The 24,488-nt window shown below is 50.6% G+C and overlaps 1 protein-coding gene across 4 annotated transcripts in view; it reads right to left on the bottom strand.

Moving 5' to 3' along the window:
• PLXNA2 (plexin A2) overlaps positions 1–24,488 on the bottom strand; it is a 201,046-nt gene that overhangs the window by 137,593 nt on the left and 38,965 nt on the right. The window contains exon 4 of one of the 4 annotated variants that reach the window (XM_037015207.2): positions 20,242–21,233. The exons of the other annotated variants lie outside the window; for them this stretch is intronic. Within the exon in view, the coding sequence (XP_036871102.2) occupies positions 21,054–21,233 (180 nt within the window). The 3' untranslated portion in view covers positions 20,242–21,053. Of the gene's footprint in view, positions 1–20,241; positions 21,234–24,488 lie in introns of those variants that run through there. 4 annotated transcript variants of the gene reach the window in all.

Raw genomic sequence — 24,488 nt, 5'->3', positions numbered from 1 at the left:
GAGAGAAACACAGAAGGTAGAGTCATAAGGAGACTCAGCGGGTGGGGGTGGGAGGAGGGAAGGGCTGCTGAGGGAGGGAAGAAGGTGCTGCCAAACTCTCCGGACGGTCATCAGCCAGATGTGGAGACCATATGGAGGAGATGGTCCGGAGGTGGTGGGGGAGGCAGAGAAGAGAACCAAATGAGGGGAGGATGGCTGCGAAGGGCATCAGAGGCAGGGAGAGAAGGCAGCTTGCCTAACTGGCCCATCCCGCGATGCCATCAGAGAAGTGGGACATGTTCCTCTTAAGCTGGGTAGTAAACCAAGACTTTGGGATTGCCACACAGTCCTGCTGAAGGCTCTGCCCAGCTCTCTGCTTTAAGTCTCCACAGTACAACCTTTGCCCACAGCAGCTTTACAGCCTCTCTTCTTTTTTACATGCTCAAGTTCACTGCTGCAAAGTGACCGCATTCCCAAGAAGGAAGGGGTGGACACAGGAGAAATCCCCTCAAGGAATGAGTTGGTATTTCCTGGTTTTCCCAATGCAAGGAGAATTGGATTTGGCCCCTGCTGATCTGACACCTCCCAGGTATTGGGAACCCCAGGACAGGCCGATGGCTGACTTTGGGGGGTACTGAGTCAGCTGGGAGCATCTGTGGTTGGTACTTTGTGCAGGGGCAACTCTGCGTGAGCTCCTAGACCCCTCAGGAAACAGAACTGAACAGCAGGTCCATCGGCCCTCCAACAGTGAGCAGACCGGCTGATGCTGCAGAGATCTTTGGGAGCAGGTAGCTGGTGAACAAGTGGAGCTCTGGGAGGCCCTGTGCTAGAAGAGGACTGGGCAACTGGGCTGAGGGGGAACAGGAACGCAGGCTAAGGGGACGGGGGTGGGGAACAGGGATGCGCTAGGTCAAGAGCAAAGTGGGGTCTTCCATCCCAGTCCACCCATCCTGGCTCGTCACGTGACACTGAAATGTGGACTCCAGTGTGGAATGCAGCCAGTTGCTGGGCAAGTGGAGCCATTCCTTCTGTAAGGTGGCGCTTCCTTATGCTCCCACTGGGTCCTTCGCGGGGCTGGTGTGTCTGCCACCCTGGAGTCCTCTGAATGGGAGACAGAAAGGCTCCAGCCAGCATCCAAGAAGGAAAGGAGAGAGGCTACTTGGCCCGAGGGAAGACAAAGAGGGAAAATGACCTCTGAAAGATCCTATTAGGGTGGACAAAGGCTAAGTTTGCTTGTGTCCCTTAAAATTCTGGGCAGCCCCGTGAGGACTACATTTTCCTGCTTGGTTCTGTCCTCTGCTGGGAGGTCTGGGACCAGCTGGCTCCACACGAGTAGTCACTGCTCTCCTGGGGAATGGGCTGGAAATCTGGAAAGGTTATCCACAGTCCCACAGGGGGATGGGAGCTCCAACCTGAGGCCAGGGGCAGAGGTCAGACTTGAGAAAGTGTGTAAGAAAGGCAGTCTTCCTAAGAGAATACCAAAGAAAACCTAAGGACCCGAGACAGAAGACCCTACAGTTCAAAAGACAGTTAAAAGGCGTCTAGGGACTCATTGGGATGGTTATAGGGTTGGACACGGGTCAGTCCCCTGTTGAGTGGTATCTTGGGCTTTATTTGAAGTGAATTGATGGATGACTCAATTCTGTTCGTTTCTGAAGAACCAGCCTTATCTACCTTCCTTCTGCCTCATATTTGTTTAGTGTTTTACAGTTTACAAAATGCTTTCAAAGTCAGATTAGATTTAAGGTCACAAAAAATCTGTTGAATAAATCTGTGGACCCACTGCCATTTCACAGGTAAGGAAGTGGAGGTCAGAGGATGTTGCTTCTGGCATTAGTTCCCCCCCAGCATTTCCATGAGATGATAAGAGCGGGTTAGATAGACCTGGAAAAGCCTTTTAAAGAGGTGAGCAAAGCAGAGGGGGTCCAAATGGGGCTATCTCTGAGGGCTGTCAGTTTTCATGGTGTGGATAGGAGGGAGGGCTGTGAGCACAACAGTTCTTTCATTCTGCATGTATCCAAGCAAGCGTACCATTAGCTCCCAGAGCAGGAACCTTGGGCAATTCAAGCATGGGCTTTGAGGTTACATAACACCACGACTTGGGGTCATGGAGAATAAGACCCAAATGCCTTGGGCTTATGGAAAGTAAGACCCAAAGATGATGAGTGACAAAGTCAGAATTTGGTGATACCAGTTGGGAAAAATCTTGAGTTATCTTTCACAGTTTCACATCTGACTATGCCCCTGACTTGTTCCAAGTCTTTAAATAGCTCCTCTTTGGTTACCAAAGTCCAACCCTTGTGCATGCCATTCAAGGCTGCTTACCTCCTGGCCCCAGGCTGCCTCTACAGGGGCCTTGCCCTCTCAACCTCCTCCTTCCTCCGCATGCCCTGGGCTCCTTGAGGGCTGAGCCACCCACAGCCCCCACACCTGCTGTTCCCAAGCACAGCGTCTCTGCACAGACTCTTCTGGCTGCTGAGAGGGTGGCCTTTAGCCTTTTCTCCAGCCCAAACTCCTTATGTTTTTAAGCTGAGCTTGAATGCTCACTCTTCTTTGATGCCTTCTCCAACTTTCCCAGGCTGAGTGGTTTATTCTCTCTGCTGTAGGTCCACAGCACTTGGTACATATTTCTGTCTTGGTACCTGTCCTATGGCATTTGATTTGTTAATACAAGGCAAAATGTGGCATTCGTCTTTGTATTCTTCTTACCTAAGTCATTCAGAGTCCAGCATACCGCATAACTTAAAACAAAAATTCGGTGAGTTAAGGACTGGCTAGGAGTACAGATTCTGGAACCACACTGCCTGGTTTGAATCCCAGTTCTGCTTCTGACTAACCGTGTAACCTTCGCTTCTCTGGGCCTTTGTTGCCTTGTTTATAAAATGAGGACAATAATTATAGATACTTCATAAGATCATTATGAGGATTAAGAGTTAATACATGCAAAGTTGCATAGGACAGTGGCATTTAATAAGCACTACCTAAGTGTTTTTACTGTAATTATTATTGTCTTTTGAATGAATGAAGAAACCATGTGGGATTAGCAAGCTGGTCACATTTTTCCTAGCGACCTTGGAAGAACTCACAAGGAGCGTGACATAGGATAGGGGTAGAAACCAAGTTCTGATGAAGTGAAGCAAGGAATTAGAGCCAGCAGAAGCCTATTCAGTGGGCTGTAGAAGTAGACCAGTGGTTCCCAGCTCAGCCCCATCTGGAACTTGTCAGAAATGCAAATTCTCAGGCCCCCCTCCAGCCTGGCACTGGAATCACAGGCCCTGGGGTGGGCCCAGCAGTGTGCATTTCAACAAGCAAGCGCTCAGGGGATTCTGGTGCTCAGGTCTGAGAACCTCTGGGATAGCCTTTGCCTGTCTCTCATTATCTAGGGGTAGTGTGCCCTCCTCTTATTCTCTGGGTATAGCCCTGGGATTTCAAACCTGCTCTTGGGAAACAGCTTGGGGTCTCTGCCAGGCAGTAGGTGCTCACCAAGTGTCAGTGTCTATCTTCCTCCCTCCTTTCCCTGCAGAGATGTGGGACTACAGAGATGAAAGAGAGAAACACATTCTCCTGAGCACTGCTTTTCAGGGAGAATCCTGAGCTCCTCGGAGTGGAGGGAAGGGGAGACTACCGCACGGTATTGTGGGAGCCTGGCTTTGAGCATTTGTGTGCACAATGTGCAGGCTGGGTGCCCTGTCTCAAGGGTGTGGGGACAGTGTCACAGGGACATTGTCACTCTGCTGAGCCTGAAGCTCAGCCAGAGGAACAGGTGGGGAAGAACAAGGCAGGAGAGCTGGCTGGGACCCAGCGCTCCTGACAAAGGTTTACACAGTGAGTCAGGCTGACCCCAGCCTCCCCCTGAAGAAGGCCTGAAATGCCAAATGAAGGAATAAATCTTATGGGGGTGGGGATGGGGGTGTTGCCTGCCTCTGCCTTCCCTCCAAGGGGTCCCTATGTGTGAGAGCTAGCAGCACTCCCTTCCCTTCCGCTGCACCTGGGCACGGGGCCCCCTGACTGGGAACCCAATTTTAAGGGTATTGAATAAGGCACAAAGCAAACACCTGTATCCATGAGGATGGGAGGAGAAGGGGAGTTCAACGGACTCACCCCTTAAATATACTTGACTTAGGATAATTTAGAGCAGCGGTTTGCAACGTGTGGTCCCCGAGCAAATGTATCGCCTCATCTGGGAACTTGCAAAATCAGCATGGGGGAATTGCACATTTTTCAGGCCCCACCCCATATCTATGAAATCTGAAACCCTGGGAGTGAGGCCCAGCAATCTGCATTGTGAGCAGCTCTCTGGGTGATTCTGAAGCATATCCAATACAGAGAACCACTGGTTAGAGTAGGAGCTGAAGGCCTTTTCTTGTTTGGAAGAAGAAGGACATATGCTACCCCATAGCCGGGGGGCCTCTCCTTTGCCCGGGCATTAACCATGCCACACAGCACCCCTCCAAAGAGGAAGGCATGTTGGGCCATGGCCGGGAAAGTCTGTGGAGACAGGAGAGGGGGAGAAGCCCTGTGGGTGGCAAGGGCGTGGGGGAGAGGCTGCCGCAAGTCATTTTCTTTTAACATGAAAGCCCAGAGGAGGCCTAAGCCTCCCCACCATTGAAACTGGTAAATTACAGGATGATGATGGTGATATTACCAATAATGATGATAATAGCACCAATAATGTGAGGTCAGACAGGCACTTCCCCGTCTTCGGTCAAGGGGTGAGGTTGCAGCTTTGGTTCATTTGCTTTTGCTTTAGAGGAAAACCTGGATCCCAGCCAGCTCCATTTCCATGCCAGGGGAACACCCCAGGTCCTAGCCCTGGTCCTCCGTCCCTCCAGTCAGTCAGCTCCCCACTCCTGGCACAGGGGTCTGCCCTGTGTCTGGGCAGGTGAGGGGCTGGAGAGACAGTCAGAAGGCAGGTAGCCCCTGCTTCCACCCTCACCAGACCATCCCAGGGGACGGTCTGCAGACTGGATGTCAGCCCTGGGGTCAGGACACAGCCCCGAGGAAGGCACACGGAGAGGTTCACCCGCGGACGCTGCCTGTACTGAGCACGCGTGCGCCCTGTGCCCTGCTGGCCTCTGCGTTTCTCAGGCAAGCCGCACAGAGGAACTGGAGGCAGAAACCATGAGGTCGGGGTAGGAGGCTCCAGCAAATCCATGAATGCTTTAAGCTAGTTTCCCTTAGAGATGGTTTTCACCCCCATCCCCTTGCCCAGAGAAACAAGACACAGGGGAGATTCAGAATCTCCAGGAGAGGAAAGGTCACCTGGTAGCACTCTCCTTCAATGACCCCACCACCCACCCAACCCATCTTTCTTACTCTTGAAGATTTCCCAGGATGAAATATTTCCCTAAATGCTACAGCGTTTCTAGCAGGATCAAAGGGGACAACCCAAGAGCCAAGCTCTCCATCTTTTCCCTCTTGCCACCGGCTGCCCCGCCCCCACACCTTCGGGCTTCAAACACAGGAGGAAATTAGCACAAGGCCCCCTGTCATCGCCCGCAGTGACTTGTGAACATGTGCTGGGCTTGTTTCTTCTCCACTAGAAGAGGTTTGGGGCAGCTCACTGGGGGCTTGTATTTTTTTTTTTTTTTTGAAGAACTGTGTGTATGTTAAAGTCATTAAGGTTTGAAAAGGGGCTGGTGGGTAGGGGAGTAAAGGCCATTATATGGGAAGAGAAGAAAAATGACCTGTCTTCAGGCTGTCAACAGAGGAAACGCCTCTGTATCGGGCAGTGGGAGAGAGGCCTGGGTCGGGGGCCTGAGTGGGCACCTCTGTGCCTGGATGGCTGGATGGGGTGAGAAGGCAGAGAACGGGGCTCATCACTCAGTCCCTGCGGTGGCCACGGCAGTGGCCATGGCTGCCTGGACTTTCACCATGTATGTGTTACAGAGCCACCAACAGAGAAGGCAGCTGGGAAACAAAACTGAGCTAAAAGAACTCACACGGATAGAACACCTCCTACATATCAGGCACCACACTGTACATGCTGCATCTACTTGGATGTGAATCCACATGGGCTGGGGAGGCACTATTGATATCCCCATTTTATGGGTAAGGAAACTGTGAGTCACAGTGGCGAAGTATTTGGTCCGAAGTCACAGAGCAAAACAAGTGGTGGAAAGCATGGAAATGCAGGCCCCCCTGGCACCATGGCCTGATCTCTGGGGACTCTGTTCTGGATAAGACCAGCTCACTGTATGGGGTTCTTGTACCCCAGGAGTGTTTCCTGCCACTGCTCCCCACCCCAAGGCAGCCAGAGAGCCGGGGCAGAAGACACCTAAGCCAGGAGGGGTGGAGGGTGGAAAAGAGGGTGGGGGTACCCGGGGAAAGGGCTGCAAATGCATGGCCCTGGCCACGTGAGGCTTTTGGTGCCTCCCTTCTGCCCAGGTCTGAGAAGGGATGATGGGGGCTGGCTCCCCTGGAATGCCAGCTCCCAGTTACCCAAGCCCCCCCTATCGGCATTCACTCAGCAGGAAAACCCTAGCCTCCAGGCCCTGGGCCTGTGACCTCTTCCTTAATCTGCCTGCACAGGAGACAGGTCTGCACGTGTGGTTCGACTTGGCAACGTGGCCATGTTGAGGGCTGCAAGGAACGCCACAGAAGCTCCATCCTGGCTGGGGCTCTGAGGCGCCCACACACCTGCCTGACTGCATCTCTCTCATCCTCAGCAGCCCCTTCAAGGAAACGCTGTGGCTTTCCCTGGCACTCCTGCCACCTCCTTGGGCCGAGAGGAATGGTGGCAGGAAGGGTGCAGGGGAGGTTGTGATGGTTCCCAGTCCCTCCCCCACAAAGCCGGACCCTGAGGCCTAGTTCCCCAGAGCACAGGCTCCAAACCACCGCTCAAGGGACAGCGCTTGTTTTCCTTGTTAGGGAAGTTCTGGAGGATCAAAGTCCAACTCCCCTGCCGGCTCCACAGGCCTCCTTTGCCAAAACACACTGTGAAACGACCCCTGACCTCCACCTCATACTTTCTCTGCTCAGCCTCCCGTCAGCCTGGTCTGCTTCTGTCCTCCCTGGAGAGGGGTCGACAGCTCAGTGACTTAGGTGCAGAGGTCAGAAGTCAGTGAGGGGCTGGGAGGGGAATTTCACCCCTGCTCTTTGGCAAGATGCCCTCCGCCTACAGCCCACCTCCTCCCACCATCTGTAGACCAGGCCCAGGAGACCTTGAAAAACAGGGATGGGGATGTGAGGACAGGAAGTGGTGGTGCACAGATAGCAGGAGGAGAACACATATTTTTTAATCATGCCCCAAACAGTAACTCTCAAGATGCAAATGCACCCCTCCAATGGTATTTTGTTAGGGAAGAAAATGCTACATTCCTAAGAACTCAGCTGATTGATAAAGTTTTTTCTGTGATCTCACTGCAACTCCTCCTTGCTCTAGCTGCTACAAACAAAAGCCAATGTCCCCTGGTATCTGTCCTCTGCCTCCCACCACAGCCAGTGCCAACTAGCTCAGTGCCCAGCTCAGCTCAGCTCCCAAGTGCAGAATTTGAGAGTCAGTGAGTGACTCAAACTCACGCAGGGAGATGAGGATGCTTCTTTTCCTTGAGAAATAGGAACAGCCAAAAAAAAAAAAAAATCAAGAGGATTTTACTGTAATTTCATAGCTATTAAAAATTCCTTGCTCAGCCCACATGGGTGGATTTTTTCTTGGAAACGACATTCATGGAATGTCAGCTCTAGGAGGCCTTAAGATGCGACATCCTCATTCTGCAGATAGGGAAACTGAGGCATATCTACCATCCTCCTGTGGGCTGGTAGCAAAGGAAGGGCTCTTCTGCTCTCTCCTGCAATTATGAGAGGGAAAAGGGGCTTGAAGATCTGCCTTACAGCTGAGCACAGCTGAGGAGGGGTTTGCAGCTAAGGAGGTGCAGCTCAGCCTGTCTCTGAGGAGAATCTGCGGCCTTGTGGTCTGGCTGCCCCTGGGCTGGCCCAGCAGAGGCCAAGGGGCCCGGTGCAGGAGAAGGAGTCCTTTCCTCCCCACTGGGTTTTCTCCACATGTGGAATCCAGCCGCGGCTGCCCCCCTCCTGGCCCAGAAAGGGCTTTGCCTCCTTCCTCCTGTGCACCCGGAGGAACTGGGATGGTTGCGGTTGGGGAGGAAGGTGGAATTTATTCAGCCCAGGACAGGGAGTGGAAGCTCTTCTGGGGCTACCTCCCCCTCCAGGGGGGAGGTCAGAAGAAAGGTCACAGCTGGCCTGCCAAGGTATGGGAGAGGCACATGTGTTCTTGTGCGCATGGGAAGGGGAGGGGCACGGGCAGCCTGTTGGACGACCAGACAGGGAGAAGTCACTGATGGCTTATAAACCAGACAAGGTTCATCCTGAATCCGGAGGGAGGGCAGCAAGAGCCCTATGAAGTCACTTTTTTGAATGTCACTAACATTTCATTTCAGCCTTCCTCTGTCTTGCTGTCTCTTTCTTCTTCTTTCGCCTTAACCTTCCTCCACAGGCAATGGGGAGCAGAGGGCACCGGGAAAGAGGTCTGCAGGGCCTCTTTGACTCTGCTGACCATCAGCAGCCAAGAGCTGCTGCTGACAGAAAAGAACTGAAGGGGCAGGGATGCAGGCAGCAGATGTCTGCAGCTGCAGCACCACGCAGCCTCGTGCCTGCGGCCCCTGCCCCTTGCGGTCCCCTGTGTGGATGGAGAGCCAGGCCGAGGGGCAGTGGAGGGCCAGGTGGCTCTCAGCAACGAGCCTGGGCCCCTCTCCTGCTCGCTGCAACCCCCATCCCCACCCCGCTTTTTTGCCCAGGGAACTGATCATAGAAAAAGATCTGTCTGGTGCTTTAGGCTGAGAATCAGCTCCCTCTGGGGCAGATGGAAAATAAACCACCCTGGGGCATCTTACAAAACCGCCCCCTTTGCAAGTGGGACTGAGAAATGGACGATTGTCCTTTAGATTCTTCTAACAGTGTCCTAGGCTTCCAAGTAAGTTGTATCTACTCCATATTCTAGAACTCCACTACCCAGTACCGTGCCCACTAGCCTCATGTTGCTATTTAATTTTAAATTAATTAAGTAAAATCAGACATTCAGTTTTTTAGGCACATAAACATATTTCAGTCTCTTAATAGCCACTTACCGCATTATACAGCATAGATATGAAAATTTCCAGTATCACAGAAAGTTATTTTGAACAGTGCTGTTCTAGAAAGTTCTTATTTAAATCTGACTTTCATTCTGGTTTTTTCTAGATGTTCTCATGCTAGCCTGCTTCATAGGAATGAGGGAATGATGGGCCCTAAGTCTGGGTGTGGTGCAGTGTGGGATGGGGTGGGGGGAAGAGAGGATCAGGATGTCACAACTATTAATTTCATGTTGCCAACCTGTGTGCCTTCTGCAGACCTGAGTCTCTTTGCTGGTACTGAGCCATTCAGTCTGCCTGGGGGAGAGTGGGTGGCTGTCCGTAGCAGAGAGGGATTCAGGTAGTAGCTTCAGCCAGAGGGGTTTTGGGGTAACATCCTCCCAACTCCGCTTCAGAAGCAAGGAAGGTATACCAAGGGCGACCCTAGATAAGGTGGGTGTAATGCCATTAGCCTGACTCACTCATTGTGCCCCTGGGCCTTCACTGGGCGGGCATAGCAGGGGTCCAGACCAGGACACAGGCTGGGGATGAGGCCAGCGGTCACGCTTCAGCCAGTTCTGAAAGTGGTTGACACGATGGAGATGGAATGAGAGATGGAGAGCCAGATACTGGGCACGCCTGGCTCACCCTCCCCAACTGACCACGCCGGGCTGCCCTGCCCACTGCGGAGGCCCCTTAATGGAGAGAAGTCAGGAAGAGCACAGGTACATCCATGCCATGCCACACACACACACACACCACACCACACAGGACACAAATGCACCCATCCCCCCCCACCCATCATACACACACACACACACACACCACACCACACAGGACACAAATGCACACATCCCCCCCTACCCATCATACACACACACACACACACACACACACCACACACCACACAGGACACAAATACATACATCCCCCTCATCATACACACATACACACCACATACCACCCATACATACACAGCGCACACAGGATGCAAACACATACATACATATGCCACACACACACACACCACACAGGACACAAATGCACACACATACCTCCCCTACCCCAGCTGCCATACACACATACACACCACATACCACCCATACATACACAGCGCACACAGAATGCAAACACATACATACATATGCCACACACACACACACTATACACACAACACACAGGACACAAATACATACATATACCCCACCACCACCATCATACACACACACACACACACACACACCACACCACACAGGACACAAATGCACACATATACCTCCCCTGCCCCAGCTGCCATAGGATGCAAACACATACATACATATGCTACACACACACACTGTACACACAACACACAGGACACAAATACATACATATACCGCCCCCCCCACCATCATACATACACACACACACACACACACACACACACACACACACACACACACACACACACACACACACACACACACACATACACACAACCATGCTACAGTTTCCAGGGAGATTATGGAAAGAATCTTTAACCCGACCTCTCAGTAGGCCTCGGCTGTTCCTCTCGGCTCCAAGGGAGCCAGCAGATAGTCCAAGCTAAGCGGGCAAACCTTCCAGTGCCTCCAAAATCAGGGTTGGGGCCCTCTAAGGCCCATAGTCCAATTAAGCTTTGTTCTCACAGGTGGAAAGCAAATGAATTCGGAGCCATTCCTTCCCTCCTCTCGGGCTTCAAGCCCTCAGGCTTCCCTGCCTCCCCTTGGCAAGCCCCCTGCACTTGCCCATATGGACTCCTTGCCTCTCATTCTCTGCTCTGAAGATTCGGTCACTCAGAGTTCACAGACCTCCAGAAAGATTTCCTTCCAAGATGTCTTAGGCTGCAGGGATCTGCCTGAATAGTGCAAAGGAGATTTCCAGGCTCAAGGCTCCCTGGACTTCCCGTCCTGCTCCTGTTTCCTCCTCCCTGGAGCCCAGGAGAGCTGCAGGGGGGCCCTGGTGCTCTGCTCCCCTTCCAGAGGCACTCTTCCTCCCCACAGAGCTAATTGGCATGGCTGGCATAAATATATCCATATATCTCTCTATAAATATACACATCTTTAGCTATATATATCTTTTCTTCTAAAGATTTGGCAAGAATTCCCTAGAAGTCTTTTCCATGACACAACAGAAAACCAGCAGAGTCATCAGTTTGATCGTTCCCACAAATACCGCTTCAAGCTGACCTTTGCACAGCTCTCTTGAACCCTGCTTCCAGGAGCTCAGCCCCTCAGCCCTTACCAGCCCCCAACCCCCTGGCAGCTGCAAAAGACAACTCGGTTTCCTGAAGTTACCACTTTAGTCCTCATTAGCCTCTGTCTGGAAGCAAAAAAAAAATCCATTGCTTTTGACCTACCATCTTAAAAAAATAATAGGCTTTGGATCTGAGCTCCAGCGGGCAGCAGGAGGAAATTAGCTGGGCGGTGGGATTCCGTGGCACGTAGGGCTGGTGTGGGTACAGATGGCGTGCCGATGGTTTCCAAGTGAGCTAGAACTCTGGGGGTAGGATAGTGGGGCCCACTGAGTAGGTATCTACTGAGGCTGAGCAACCACTGGGGCAGTAAGCAAAGATGTGGTGCATCCCCCTGTGACCCTTGGGTCAACAGAAGAACTCCAGGGTACCAGGACAGAGCTGGAGAAGTCACATAGTCACACAGAAAGTCACTGCTCTCTGAGGGAGTTATCATCAGGCACAGGTTCTGAGAGCCCAATTTCATCACCCTGCACAGCATTTGTTGGAAGGAGGCCCAGTAAGGGAGGAGGGAAATGCTGGCTCTTCCATTTTTTTCCCCCTCTACCGTTAAAGGCAGGTGGGCGGAGACAGCCCCTGTGACTTTTCTTTAAATCAAGTAAGACCCCAGCCACATGTTGACACCATACTTAATCCTGAAACAGCTTTTCTTGATTTCCAAAGTGAGAGCTGGAAGAGGGGGTTCCTAAGCAGAGAGATGAAAATGCAAAGAGCTAGGACAATTAACAGAGAAATGTAGAAAATGTAACTCGGCAAAGGAGAAAAAAATAGAAAAATCCAAATCCACAACGATACCTTCTTTAGCCTTTCTTGTTCAATGTTTTTTATCTTAAAGTTGCTTTGTTATCCTTGCAGCAGAGAATGCCAGCAGGCGTTGCTGGCAGCTGTTTAATGACAGTGTCGAGACCATCTTTCAGGAAGGTAGGGGGCAGTGATGGAGAACCTGGGATGGGGGAGGAGTTGGTGGCCCCAGATCCGTGGGGAGGTAGCTAAGGAACGGAGCGTTGCTCTGGGAATTATAATATTATGTTGCACAGAATTCTTCCTGTAGGAAGTAAGTAAGGGGGAGGGACAAATACAGATTTTAGTGTTTGCAGAACTAAGAATTTTGAGCTGGAATTACAAACAGCTTGCTGTGTCTTTGGGCAAATATCTATGCTCCTCTAGTCGGCATCTTCCACCTCCTTCTTCATTGTTAAGTCACTGTCAGAAGGATTAAATAAAAGGACGCGGAGTCCCTTGGAGACGAATCCCAGCAGCCCCCGGGGGTGATCAGCCCTGCAATTATTCCACATCTGGAAAAGGTAATGGCTCCCAGACTGGCAGGGGCGCGTCGGAGACCTGCACCAGGAAGATGTTTCTTGTTACCTAGCTGGTCTCACTTCCGCGGTGTGTGAGAGAGACTGTGGGAGGCCGGGTTTGGAAGGGAGTAGGATAGCAGTGATGGGCGTTAACGACACAAGGATTCCTCAGAAACACACAAAATCAGAAACTCTTCTGCTCTGGGCTTACAGCTGAATTCCCTGCAACCGAGGCAAACCTGAATACCTCTCAGAACCACAAATCTTCCTCGGAGAGAGCACGGGCAGCAGAGCCAGGGGAAGACGTCCTCAGGCACACTGCCCTCCCTCAACTGTTGCTCCCCTTCCTGTTGAGACAGTCACCAAGATCTTGTGAAAGTTCTTGGCATTTTTTTCCCCCTCCACCTGCAGGGCATGAGCCAGCCACATATTCCTGGGATCTAACCTGCAGATGTCAGGTTCAGTCTCTAGAGCCTTGCTCATTCATATTTGCTTTTTCATTGTTGGTGCTATTTAACAGAGAAGGGTGGTATTTAACCTACCATCACATATGCACTGTGTGCAAATGATGGGAGGAGAGTACAGGCTTTGGGGCAGCAGTTCAAGCATGGGCCTGTAACCCCCTGGTCACAGGTCAGATGGTCAAAGTGCAAATGGTAATTAGCAATAGAAATGCCTACTGAGTGTCTGAGGCTGCTAATGAGACGGGCAGGGGAGGGGAGAGAAGAGTACTGATTCCATATATTTGTGCAGTACTGTGCAGCTTTCCAAATGTTTTCACATGCATTATCTCACCAAATCTACCCTTTAATCCTATGAAGCAGGAACCAGAATTATCCATGTCTCCACTTTAGAGATGAGGGACCAAGGTGACTTCCCTACGGTCAGTGGCTGTAAAGCCAGGGCTGGTACCCAGGCCACCTGGTTTCTGGGCTTCTTTTCCCAGCTCCACATTCCTTCACTGCCCACGCTGCACAGCTGGTACTCCATATCCTGTCTTTTGGGAAAGCGAGAAGGAGGCAAACACATCCAGGCCTTCAAATAGACTGTAGCTACCCTGGGACGGGCCCTGTTATATTGTCCTTTACGCGTCCATCCATGGCCCATGACCTGCAGGGTTCCAAGACTGTTGTTCGAAGGGCTACTTCAGGTATAGGGCAGGGCACAGCAGGGACCCAAGGCACGAGGGCACTGTGAGCTTTGAACCAAGAATGAGGCTCTATGTCTGGGCTCCAGGGCTTTCTGTTGGAATGGCCCAGCGGGGTTTCTGTTTGCCCCACCTCCACAGTGGAGATAACACTCTCCTCTAGGGCTCCCATCAGAACTAAACGGAAAGAAGAATAATGGGTAAGTACCCTAGGCACTGTAGTGCATAACCTGGGATCTTCCTGACCCTGAGGTGCAGGAGGTCACTGAGATAAGACAGCGGAGGGCTAAGGAAGCTCCTTGTCCTCCTGTCCCAGGTGGGTTGAGTGTAGTGTGTCCAGTAATGGAGGGTGGGCTCCATTAGGGTGGCAGAGGGCCTAGGGCATGGTGGGCTTTCAATGAATGGGGTTCCCTTCTGTCTCTATCCATTCAAAGCAATCCTCTATTGTGAGAAGCATGAGAAGAAGGGCAGTGTGAGGACCATTCTGAGGACATCTCGAGGATCCCTCCCAGCCTTGGGGTTCTAAATGATTCCAGGATATGTCTTTAAAATGGGCCCACTGGCACAACTGCTTAGCTCTTCGATGCCATTCTTTGGGTCTCTGCTGAGTTGCTAGGTAAATACAGGTGACCCTTAGCCACGTGACTGTGCCAGGGGAGGTGATGGCGGCTGTGGTCTAAGTCACCTGACTCCCAGCAGAGGCAGGACAGATGGCAGTCTTGTGGTTCATTCGGGGGCCTGGGCTGACCTATTCTCAGGGCCCACAGAAGAAGCCCAGAGTAGGCAGGAGGCCCCCTGGGGTGGTACACTGTCTATACCTCCCCATCTGTTTGAGCCCCACGGGGAGTAAGCCTACCCAGGGCAGAGGCAGAGGACGTGCACACCGGCTAGCTGTCCTCGAGGACTCAATCTTTGCCAAGCATCGTGCTGAACACTGAACACACCTGACCTCACTTAATTCTCAAAACACCCTTCAAGATAGGTACCATCATTCTCACTCCACAGATGAAGACCCCAAAGCTGATTTTCCCAATATCCTCTACCTGTTAGGTGGCAAAGATAGGATTCGAACCAAGATGGTCTGATACTGAGGTCCATATTCTTCCCATTACACATGCTGCCTCTGTCCAAACAGCCCACCGGTCAGGAGCTCCAAATGAAATACCAAACCTCCTACAGTTTGCACTAAATCAGCACTAGGAGAAGCTGGAGGCTGGCAGACAGCAGATCTTTATCAAGATACCTCAGAGCAAGAGAAATATTTCCTCTCTCCTCCCAGCCAAAGGGTTGGCAGTGTTTATAAGATGAGAAACATTTGGGGAGGAGGGCCAGGAGGGTGCAATCTCAAGCTAAAATCACCACTCACACCAAGATCACTGCCGTTCCACCCGCACTGGGGCCTCAAGGATTTTGCTCCATTGCTCACGTGTGTGTACGTGAGGCCGTGGAGGGGGAGAGGGAAAGAAGGAGGCGGGAAAGGAAAAGTAATATCTTCTTTCATACCCAGTGGCATTTATCAACTACACTCTCCTCCCCCAAATTGTGCTTCTCTCTTATGTAGTTTCTGTGTCCTCTTTCCTGACCTTGTGCACAGTGCCAGTGTGGTTTGGAGAATGAGCACAGACTGGGGCCAGCAGACCTGGGTTTCTCTCCAGATCTACCACCTACCGAATTGTCCAATAAATACCCGCTCTATGAATAAATGGGGAAAATGGCTTCACCTGCCTGAGCCTTAGTTTTCTCATCAGGAAAGATAAACAGCCATAGTTTTTTAGGGCTGCAGTAAGGACGGCAGCGCCGAGTCAAGCACAGTGGTGATGCTCACATAGCTGATGCTCAACAAATGTGGATTACCTTGGTCAAAGCTTCTCAACCTCAGCACTACTGGCATTTGGGGAAGGATACTACTTTAATGCAGGGACTGCTCTGTGTACTGGAGAGCGTTTCGCCACATCCCTGGCCTTTACCCACTAGATGCCAGTTGCACCTCCTGTCACGGACATAATAATCCAACATGTCTCCAGCTACAGTCAAATGTCCACAGAATCTCCCCAGGTGAGAAAAATACTGGCTTCATATGATTAACGGTGATGTTAGCAAAACAGGTCATCTGTCTGAAGCACACAGTAGGCACTGACAGCAGCATTCATCTCTTTGAATGAGTGAGTGAGTGAACGTACAAATGAACACACCGAGTAATGGGGATGTCGCTCTGTCTCTTCAAACCCTTGGTGGCAGGAGGAATATAGTCTACTAAGACCTGGACTCCAGCAGTTTGATGGAATCGCAGAGGGGCAGGGGCCTGCGGAGAGCACCACCCAGCCCGCCTTGCTCTCTCTGCCACCAGCTGACTTTGGGCACAGACCTGGCACCTGCTGGATTTGCAGGGGGAGTACTGGTGGAGTGAGGCTGAAGGAATTTCCCCTTTGGGGAAAGGGCAGTCCCAGAGGAATTCTTCTGGCAGCAATAATGGCTTGAATTTCTGTGTAGGAGATGTGACTGCTTGAATCATGTGCACCCCCTGAAGAGTGGCTCACCCTTGACCACGGCCAGCCACAGGCACTGGTAGGAACCCCTGAAGTCCCACCTTACCTGGGGGTATAACAGACACCTTCAAGCCCTTTTGACTCACATCAAAAAGATACCTTTGTATTGGGGCAGAGAGGTGGTTTCTGTCTCCCACCTCTTCCTTCCCCGTCCTCCGTGCTCGCCCCCCACTGCTATTTTCCCTTTTTAAACATTTATCAACTGTCTGCTACATTACTTAGTCCTATAGGCACAGAGATAATAAACACAGCCCCTATCCTGAAACAGATGTACTGACAGACAGAGAAGGACAAAAGCCAATTACAATACACACAATAATAATAGGTAACATTTACTGAGCACTTATTCTGCTTTGGACAATGATGGATGTGCGTTATGCACATGAACTCCTTTGCACGCCGCTCACAACAAGCCCGTGGGGCAGAAACTGTTTTCATTTCCAATTCCTACATGAGGAAATGGGCACAGAGGGGAGACTGATTCTTGCTTCATCACTCAGATATGAAGGGGCAGAATCAGGAGTGGAGTCCAGGACAACTTGGCTTTTGGGCCTGGGTTCTTCTTACTACCCTGCTCTTCTGCTCTGATAGGCACGGGACGGGGCCCCGGGAGGCACACACAGGGGGCTTCCCGGAGGAGGTGATGCCATAGCATCCTGAAGGTGAGAAAGGGTTGGCTGGGCAAGGGCACTGGAGAAGTGTTCCTGTCTGTGAGAACAAGGCGCCCAAGTCACGAGGAGAGGAGGAGCTTGGAGATGCCTCCGGGTTCCGGGGGTGGGGCAATTCTCAGCTCCCTGATGAGGTCCTACCTCGTGGCCTGGTCTGGTTCTCTGGACACGCACTCAGAGCCGCCTATTTAGCCACCTCTCCCAGCCTGTGCTGTCTGCTTTGGCGTCACAACCAAGACCACGCCCGACGTGCTGCTGTCGGCTTCCGCTGTCCCTTCCACCCAGATGCCTGATCTCTCCCTGCCCTGGGCCTCTGGGCCAGCTCCTGGCCCTGCTATGGGTCCTTTCAGCTTTGCCTATTTTGCTGTCACTGGCACCAGGTTTGGGGGGAGTTCATGTGCGTGAGTATTTGTGAATGCGTGTGTGTGTGTGTGGCAGGTGGTGAGTGTGGGGAATGCATGCCTCTCACAAGGGGCCCATACCACATGGACAGGCAGGCCTGATATTTCATCATTTGCCATTTGAACCTGTTTTTATTCACAATAAAAAAAATCATACAACTCTAATGTATATAAATTAGATGAAAGCAAGATACTTTGATTGAAGAAGGGTTGAATAGGGGAACTAGAATGGTCAACCTAGAGTTCAAAAGCACAATCTAAAAACCATTAGATAAAGAGTCAACATTTTGGAGTCATAGACAGCTTTAAGAATCTGATGAAAGCAACAGGACCTCTACACAAAAATTTTAGCACACAAATGTTCGCATAACTTTTTTTTTTTTATAGATCATGGACCCCCTGAGTCCTGGAACACAGGCTTAAAATTCTGTGCCTTCAGCTTCTGCCACATCTTCCTCTTAGGCCTCCTTGCCATTCGGACTTTGCCAGGAGGAGTTATGTTGGCGGCTGCAGCCCAGAGAATGAGGAACCCAGACAATCCTGGCATTGCTTTGTTTGCTCAAAGAGAGCAGAGACTCAGGGTTTGGAAAGCACAGCCTCCTTATGCTCACATTTCTACAACAAGGGCATTGGTGTTGGCATTGCTCTCACCCAGCTCTTCAGGGCTGGGTCTCAGGATTTGTGCCTCCATTTCCATACTAGCTTAATGCTACTTAGCTCACATGCCAAGGCCATGATCAGGATGGACAAAGGATGGCATCCAGCTAGCAAAGTGCTGGGAAAATCTCTGGGCTCCTCTGGGCCAGTCTCCTCATCTGTAAGATCATGGGCCCTGGATGGTTAGGATTACTAGACGAGTTCAGAATGGGTGGAATATACCTGAAAGCTCAAACCACCGAACAGGTTTAAGGGTGGTATTATTATCTTGCCATCCAGAGACTGTTCGGAAGATTCATAGCAAGAGAGTTAGTTGCCTTCTAGCCTGGGAACCAGGGAGAATAACAGAGATCACTTTTACTTAAAAGGGGCAAGTTGAAGCCCACAATATACAATGATTTGTCCAGGGTCATCCATTAGTGAGTCTTGGGGGTGGCAGAGAGAGCTCACAGCTTAGGGCAATCCCAGCAACATCCAGTGGCTGTGGGGCCATCTGCTCCCTTATCTAAGGCTCCCAACCCTCAGCTAAGGAAGGAGACTCCGAGAACAGCCTCTCACCACTCTTCCCCTGGTCCTTGGTGCTCAGGCTGGGGCCCTTATTTGCTACAAGATGCAAATCAACTTCCAAGTCTGCACTGATGGGAAAATGAGAAGGTTCTTCACTGGGTGCGACTGCTGTTAATGAGCTGATCTGGGGGAAAAGACTGTGTGGAAACGAACAGTCATTACTCAGAGTCACCGGAGGGCTCCGTGCAGACTGCCCTACGTGTGTGTTTCACGCAGCGCCCAGGCTGCTGGCCCAGGGGCCTCAGGCAGGTTTACGAGATTAAAGCCCAGGCCCAATAAATAATTTAGCAGCTTACTGCAAATACACATACACTCAGTATAATAACTGATCTCTCCAGCAGTCTAACGTGTGCATATATCTTAAATGCACATCACTTTCATCTACATGTTTCCATTTGATGTGGGGTCCAAAACCAAATAAGGAGGAGAAAAAGAAATCTCACCTCTACCCTCTGTCTACATCCTGCCGCTAAGATGGGGTTGATGATGAAGCAAAGTGTTCCATGCACTGATTATCCAGGGCTTTTCGGGCTGTCCTCCACCGCCCAGCCTGTCTGTCTTTGCTCTGTTCTCTGCTTTTGGTTGCCGTTTGTGTGAGTAGGAACAATCGGGAATCTCCTTTAGACCGATTATGAATTCAGAATTTGGTTTTCTTCTTCCCGGGGTGCCTTTTATGGAGCAAAGCTGGCTCCCGGGGCTGGCTCCTGCAGCGTGCCAAGGGGCTTTGCTGTTGGGTGCAGCTCAAAGGCTGAAATAAATATCACCGCCATGGCCACCAGAGTCTTGGCTGAAGATTTAATGAGCCAGAAGTAGCAGTGATTGATTGGTAAGAGTTGGTCTTGGCCATGAAGGAGCAGGAGAGTGTTGGAGAGGAGAGGGGGAAGAGGATGGGGTGGGTGTCACAGGGAGGGAGGGCGGGCGGGAGAAAGTAGAGGAAACTTCAGGAAGTTGCTCTAAGATTTGGAAGCATCAATGGGAGATGAGTGACATAGAGCAATCTATGTATCGACACGAACTGTCAGGAGAAAATGGTGCAAAAGGACAACATCCTCTCCTTACTGGAAACCTCACTGGATCTGATCACAGGGGACAGGTGGCTCCAGTGGGGAGATGGGCATGGGGGAGAGTGGCAGGATTTCCCTTTTGTTGAAATCGGAGAAAGTGACACCTCTCTGCACCAGCCCCTTGAATCTCCTTCTGTAGGTGGCACCTACCCCCCCAACCCATTGGCCATTGGGCTCGTACGATACCAGTGCGCTTACCCATCCTCCTTACTTTTGCCATCTCCCTGGCCTTGGCTCCATTCACTGCCAGGGGTTGTGGTTTATTTCTCATTTTTTATGGCCTGGGACAGGCTGCCTACAAATAGTTCCCCAAAGAGTGGGGAAATACAGGCATCTGCCATTCTGTGAAGCTCTTTCCAGAAATGAAAAGGACAGTCATAAAATGTTGTGAGGGCTGGAGGTGGAGGGTGGGTAACATGCATCATAAAAAGAGTAATGGACTAATGCTAATACACAGACTGGCTGCAGCCCAGGAGTGTCTGCTGAGCTCAAACATAAATAGTGGGGAGATACCAAGGAGACAGATTTTTTATTTCTTTGATTTGATGGTGGGGGGAGGCTGGGCATATTTTTTCCTCTATTTCTCTGACTGCGACCATTTCTCTGGGGATACCACCAATCTGTCTGAGACTGAAGCTACTCAATGTTTTATGACTTTCAGAGCAGTTAAACTCCTGGAAAGACTGGAGGTGCAGGAGGATTTGTGGGTCCCACACATTCCCTCATCAGATGAGTCAATTTTGGGGGTTTGTTTGTATCATCCAAGATTTCACAAGTGATAAGAGACCAGAAGAGGGTGAGTAATTAAGCTAAATGTGTGTCTGAATGCATATACGAGGAACTGTGTACTCTCCCAGCATCAGGCTAATTCCTAGTATTAATGAGACTGATTAATGTTCTCCAGTGAGTGGGAAGCGAAACCACAGCAAACCCACAATAACCCAACAAGAATGTCCATCTCCTCTCAACTTCAGGCATGAAGAGTAAGATGTTTGCTAATGAATGAAAAATTTGGGGCGCTTGAGGACTTAAGCATAAATACTGTTTTTATTCAAGGGTTCCACATGGAAACAGCCCTACCTTCTCTGGTTAAGGTTGGCCATTGGCCAACTGCTATCTATCCACACATTTGCCTTTAACTATGCACTTCATAGAATGGGCGAATGTACAGTGTGTGTGTCGGGGGATCAGATGGCAAAAGTGAATACAACTCCTGTGTGAAAAGGGCCTCCACTCTAGCCGATGTGAAGATGTTCTCGCCCTTTCTCCACACCTGTGAACCTGTATCTATAAGTTGGCCTCCGGGCCCTGAACTCAAGGATGGATTCAGTCTACCTAAGCCCTGGACCTCTTGAGAGCAAAGAGAAACAGCAGAAACTATGGTGCCTACATGGGGCGGGGAGCCCTGTTTAGCCTTCCTATGTGTGGTGAGACTAAGGCTGGAGGTATTCGGAATTCATATTCCAGTTCACCATTCATTCTGGAGGACTTTATTTTCCAAGCGCTGACCCTGAGAACGAGTGGAGAGAAAAGGGTACCAAGGGCCATTCCTTTTGTCTTCTGTATCTGGGTAGGTGTGAAAGGAAAAAGAGAAGGAGTTGTGGGGAATCTAATTAGGCATAGAGACCTCTGATAAGCAATTGTGAGACTTCTCTAACCTCATTATAAACCCTCTGAAGTAGACATTATTCTCCCTGTTTAAAGCTAAGAACTCTTAACTCTTAGTGTCCAAGAGGTTAAGCAACTTAGCTAAGATCATGTACTTAATAAACGGTAAGGTTAGAATTTAAACTCAAACAATTGTCTTTTCACAATGACTTAAAAATATGAAATAAAAAAAATCAATAAATGATGATATGGGGGGAAAATTCTTTTCAGCCTGAAGGTCAAAAAGAGCAGGGACTAACGCATCCTTTGTGCCCACAGGTGCACATTATTATTCCAAGTGGTAAGAGAGGTCACCACATGTGCTATTGCCGAAAAAGAGTTAGAGACCCTTTGTGTGCGTGATGACACGTGACGGCTCTGAGGGTGAATGGGGCAATGCTGGACTGGGGGCCTGGAATCCAAGGCTGGGCTCCCCAGGAAATAAATATGCTGCAAATTTCTCTGGAGGGGCATTTTGTTGTGAGAGAGAGCTCGTCCTTTCTGCCATGTGCAGCAGTAGGTTCTTCTATGTGTGAGGTTAATAGTGCTCTGTGGCCCAGAATGCTCTCTGGGTGGGGGTCCTTGGGGTCCGATGGGAGTGGGCTCTCGACCAATCCATCTACCTGCGAATGAGGCCCACCTCGTCCTGTCAAGAGGGGTTTGGGTCAGCATTTTCAACCAAGCTTGGGTCATAAAGAAATCTTCCCTTGGTTGGCTCATAGCAAACTTAGAGTCAGAAATCACCATAGTAGGCAGTCTCTTAGCCAAAGCTCACTAGTATTAGGTTAGACTTCAGAAAGACCTTCCTGACTGTGAGCTGCCTGAGACTTGACAGTGAGCAAGCAATGTTGGCTCTCAAACACCCTTTCCTAAAGACTCTGAAGAGCAGGAGAGATACCTAACTGCTGCCCACAGCCCTGGACAGAGGGGGACCTTCTCTCCAGCCTCACCTTGGCCTGCTGGTATTTCAGTGAAGGCCCAATACAAATATAGAATGTATAATTTTCACATCATTCTTGGAAAATCCCAGGTGCACCCCATTAGCTGAGTTCCAAGGATGCCATTTTCTATCAAGAAAAAGATATGCCACATCGTGGTGCTTAGCTCAGGGCCCTTTTAATAGCAATCCTAATTATATGGCTGCAAATTTAATTCATAGCAATGATTAGTGTCAGAACCAAAGGCATCAGGCATCAATATTGATGGAATTGCATAAGCCCCATAAACAGAGAACAAGCATGTGGGCCCATCCCCTGGCGGTGGTTTGCTGTTAACTATTGCATTAAGGTCTCTTCCAATTTTGCCAGATCAAAATGACTCCATTTCTCAGTGTCCTCCTCCCCACTGACACCTTTGCCCTGCCAGCTCTGAATGGGTATGACTGGCACACAAAAGATCCCAGACAGCGTCTTTGAAGAAGAGCCCGGGGGTTCCAAGGAATGCTCGGGTGATGGGCCGAGGCCCCACGCACGCCTTACCCAGAAGCCCTTGGCCTTGCCAGCAATACTCCTTTGTCTTCCCGTCAGAGCGCTCACAGCAGACAATGATGCCTGCAGAAAGGGGAGTCAGCTGGGGACTGTGCGTGGCACAAAAGGCTGCCACCCCATCCATTGTGGCCTGGGCTGAGATGGGTGGGGAGGGGGAGGAGGTGGCCTGAGGGGGGGTGACACAGGCAGCGTGTGCCGAGGTGGCAGCTGCCATATCCTGGGTTTCCAGGGCATCTTTGCTCCAAAGAGTCTGAAGAGTTAGTACTTCCACTTTTGTCTCGTGCATCTTCTTGCAGCTGTCAGGCAGGTGTTGGGTTACAGATGGACAAATGGCACCTTACAGAAGGCCAACAGAGCGCTGACAGCCGGGGGTTAAAGCACAGGTCTAGAGTCGGAGAGATCTGGATTCAAATTCTAGCTTTCCACTTAGTAGCAACGTGACTCTCAAGTTATTTTAGTGGTGAGTCTGTTTGCCCTACAGAAAATGGATGTAATATTGATCTTTTCTTTACAAGGATGTTATGAGGCTTAACTGAAAAAAACCCTGCTAAGCTCAGCATTTAGCACATAGGAAGTGCTTAATGTATAAAAGACACCCCCTCAAAACAAATGAACAAACAGCAGCATGCTTAAAGAGAGGACTAACATGTAAGGCTTGAGATCCCCCAATGCAGGGCTCTGATTTGTCAGGACACCTTAGTCCCAAGGCAAACATTTGTGTTTAAGCAGCATTGTTAGGGGGCCGGACTCTGCTAAGCTCCTTCAGACATGCGGAGTGAGGGCTTGGGGACGCCGGTCACCTCAGGGCAGGGCTAGGTGGTCAGGCCTGGGACAGGAAGCTCAGCCAGGCTCTTGCCCTGCAAAGTGTCCCCACACTGACCTTAGGCTCTGCTTAGGGAATGCCTGCATGCTGGGGAGAGGTGGATTTTACTCTGAAGTTTTGTGCAGAGGGGATATTCTTCTGTATGATAAAGAGAGAATTTGGAATCTGAGCACCTGGATTTTAGTCTTGCCTGTATTGTTAAGAACCTGGGTGATCTTGAGAAGATCATTTAATGTTTCGAGGCCTCAGCTGCCTTACCTATAAAATGGAACAATGAACATCTCCCCTGCCCAAAGTCTGTAGGCTGGACCAGTTTTCTGGGATCCTTTCCAGCAACAAAATCAGGGTAAGATTCTGACCTGTGTGATGGAGTCCGCCTTCTCCCTGGGTGGCCCTGCTCCTCCTTGGCTCTGCTGTCACCCACCCTGAACAGCAAAGTGTCTCTGATTTGTTACTAAAGCCTGTTGATGCCGTTGTCCCTTCCAGGTTAGGTGGGGACACCCAGCTAGTGTCAGCAGCCTTTGAATGAGAAAACCAGAAAGCAGTATAGGAAGGCTATACAGGATGGCCAATTGGGATGACCCCAGAGGCACTAGTTTCTAAACTTCTGCACCTTGGATCCTAGAAACCTTTCTGGAAGCTGAGGCTGGGGAGGGATACAATCCTGGGAAGAGCCTCAGGAGGACTGAATCTCAGGTTGACTTTCCCCACCTTGTATCTCCATATATTTCCTGCTTCCCTGGACAGAAGGACACATGATAACAAGAAGGGAAGAGAAGTTCAAGTGGCTGCAAGCTTTTAGCTTTATCATCTTGGCCTGTATGAGTAACCTGGGAATATGCCGGGCCTGTTTCCACCTGCAAT

The sequence above is a fragment of the Manis javanica genome, chromosome 11, assembly GCF_040802235.1.
Source record: "Manis javanica isolate MJ-LG chromosome 11, MJ_LKY, whole genome shotgun sequence".
Lineage (NCBI taxonomy): Eukaryota > Metazoa > Chordata > Mammalia > Pholidota > Manidae > Manis > Manis javanica.
Note: the sequence above shows the minus strand (reverse complement) of the source record. Positions and strands in the feature narration are given on the sequence as shown.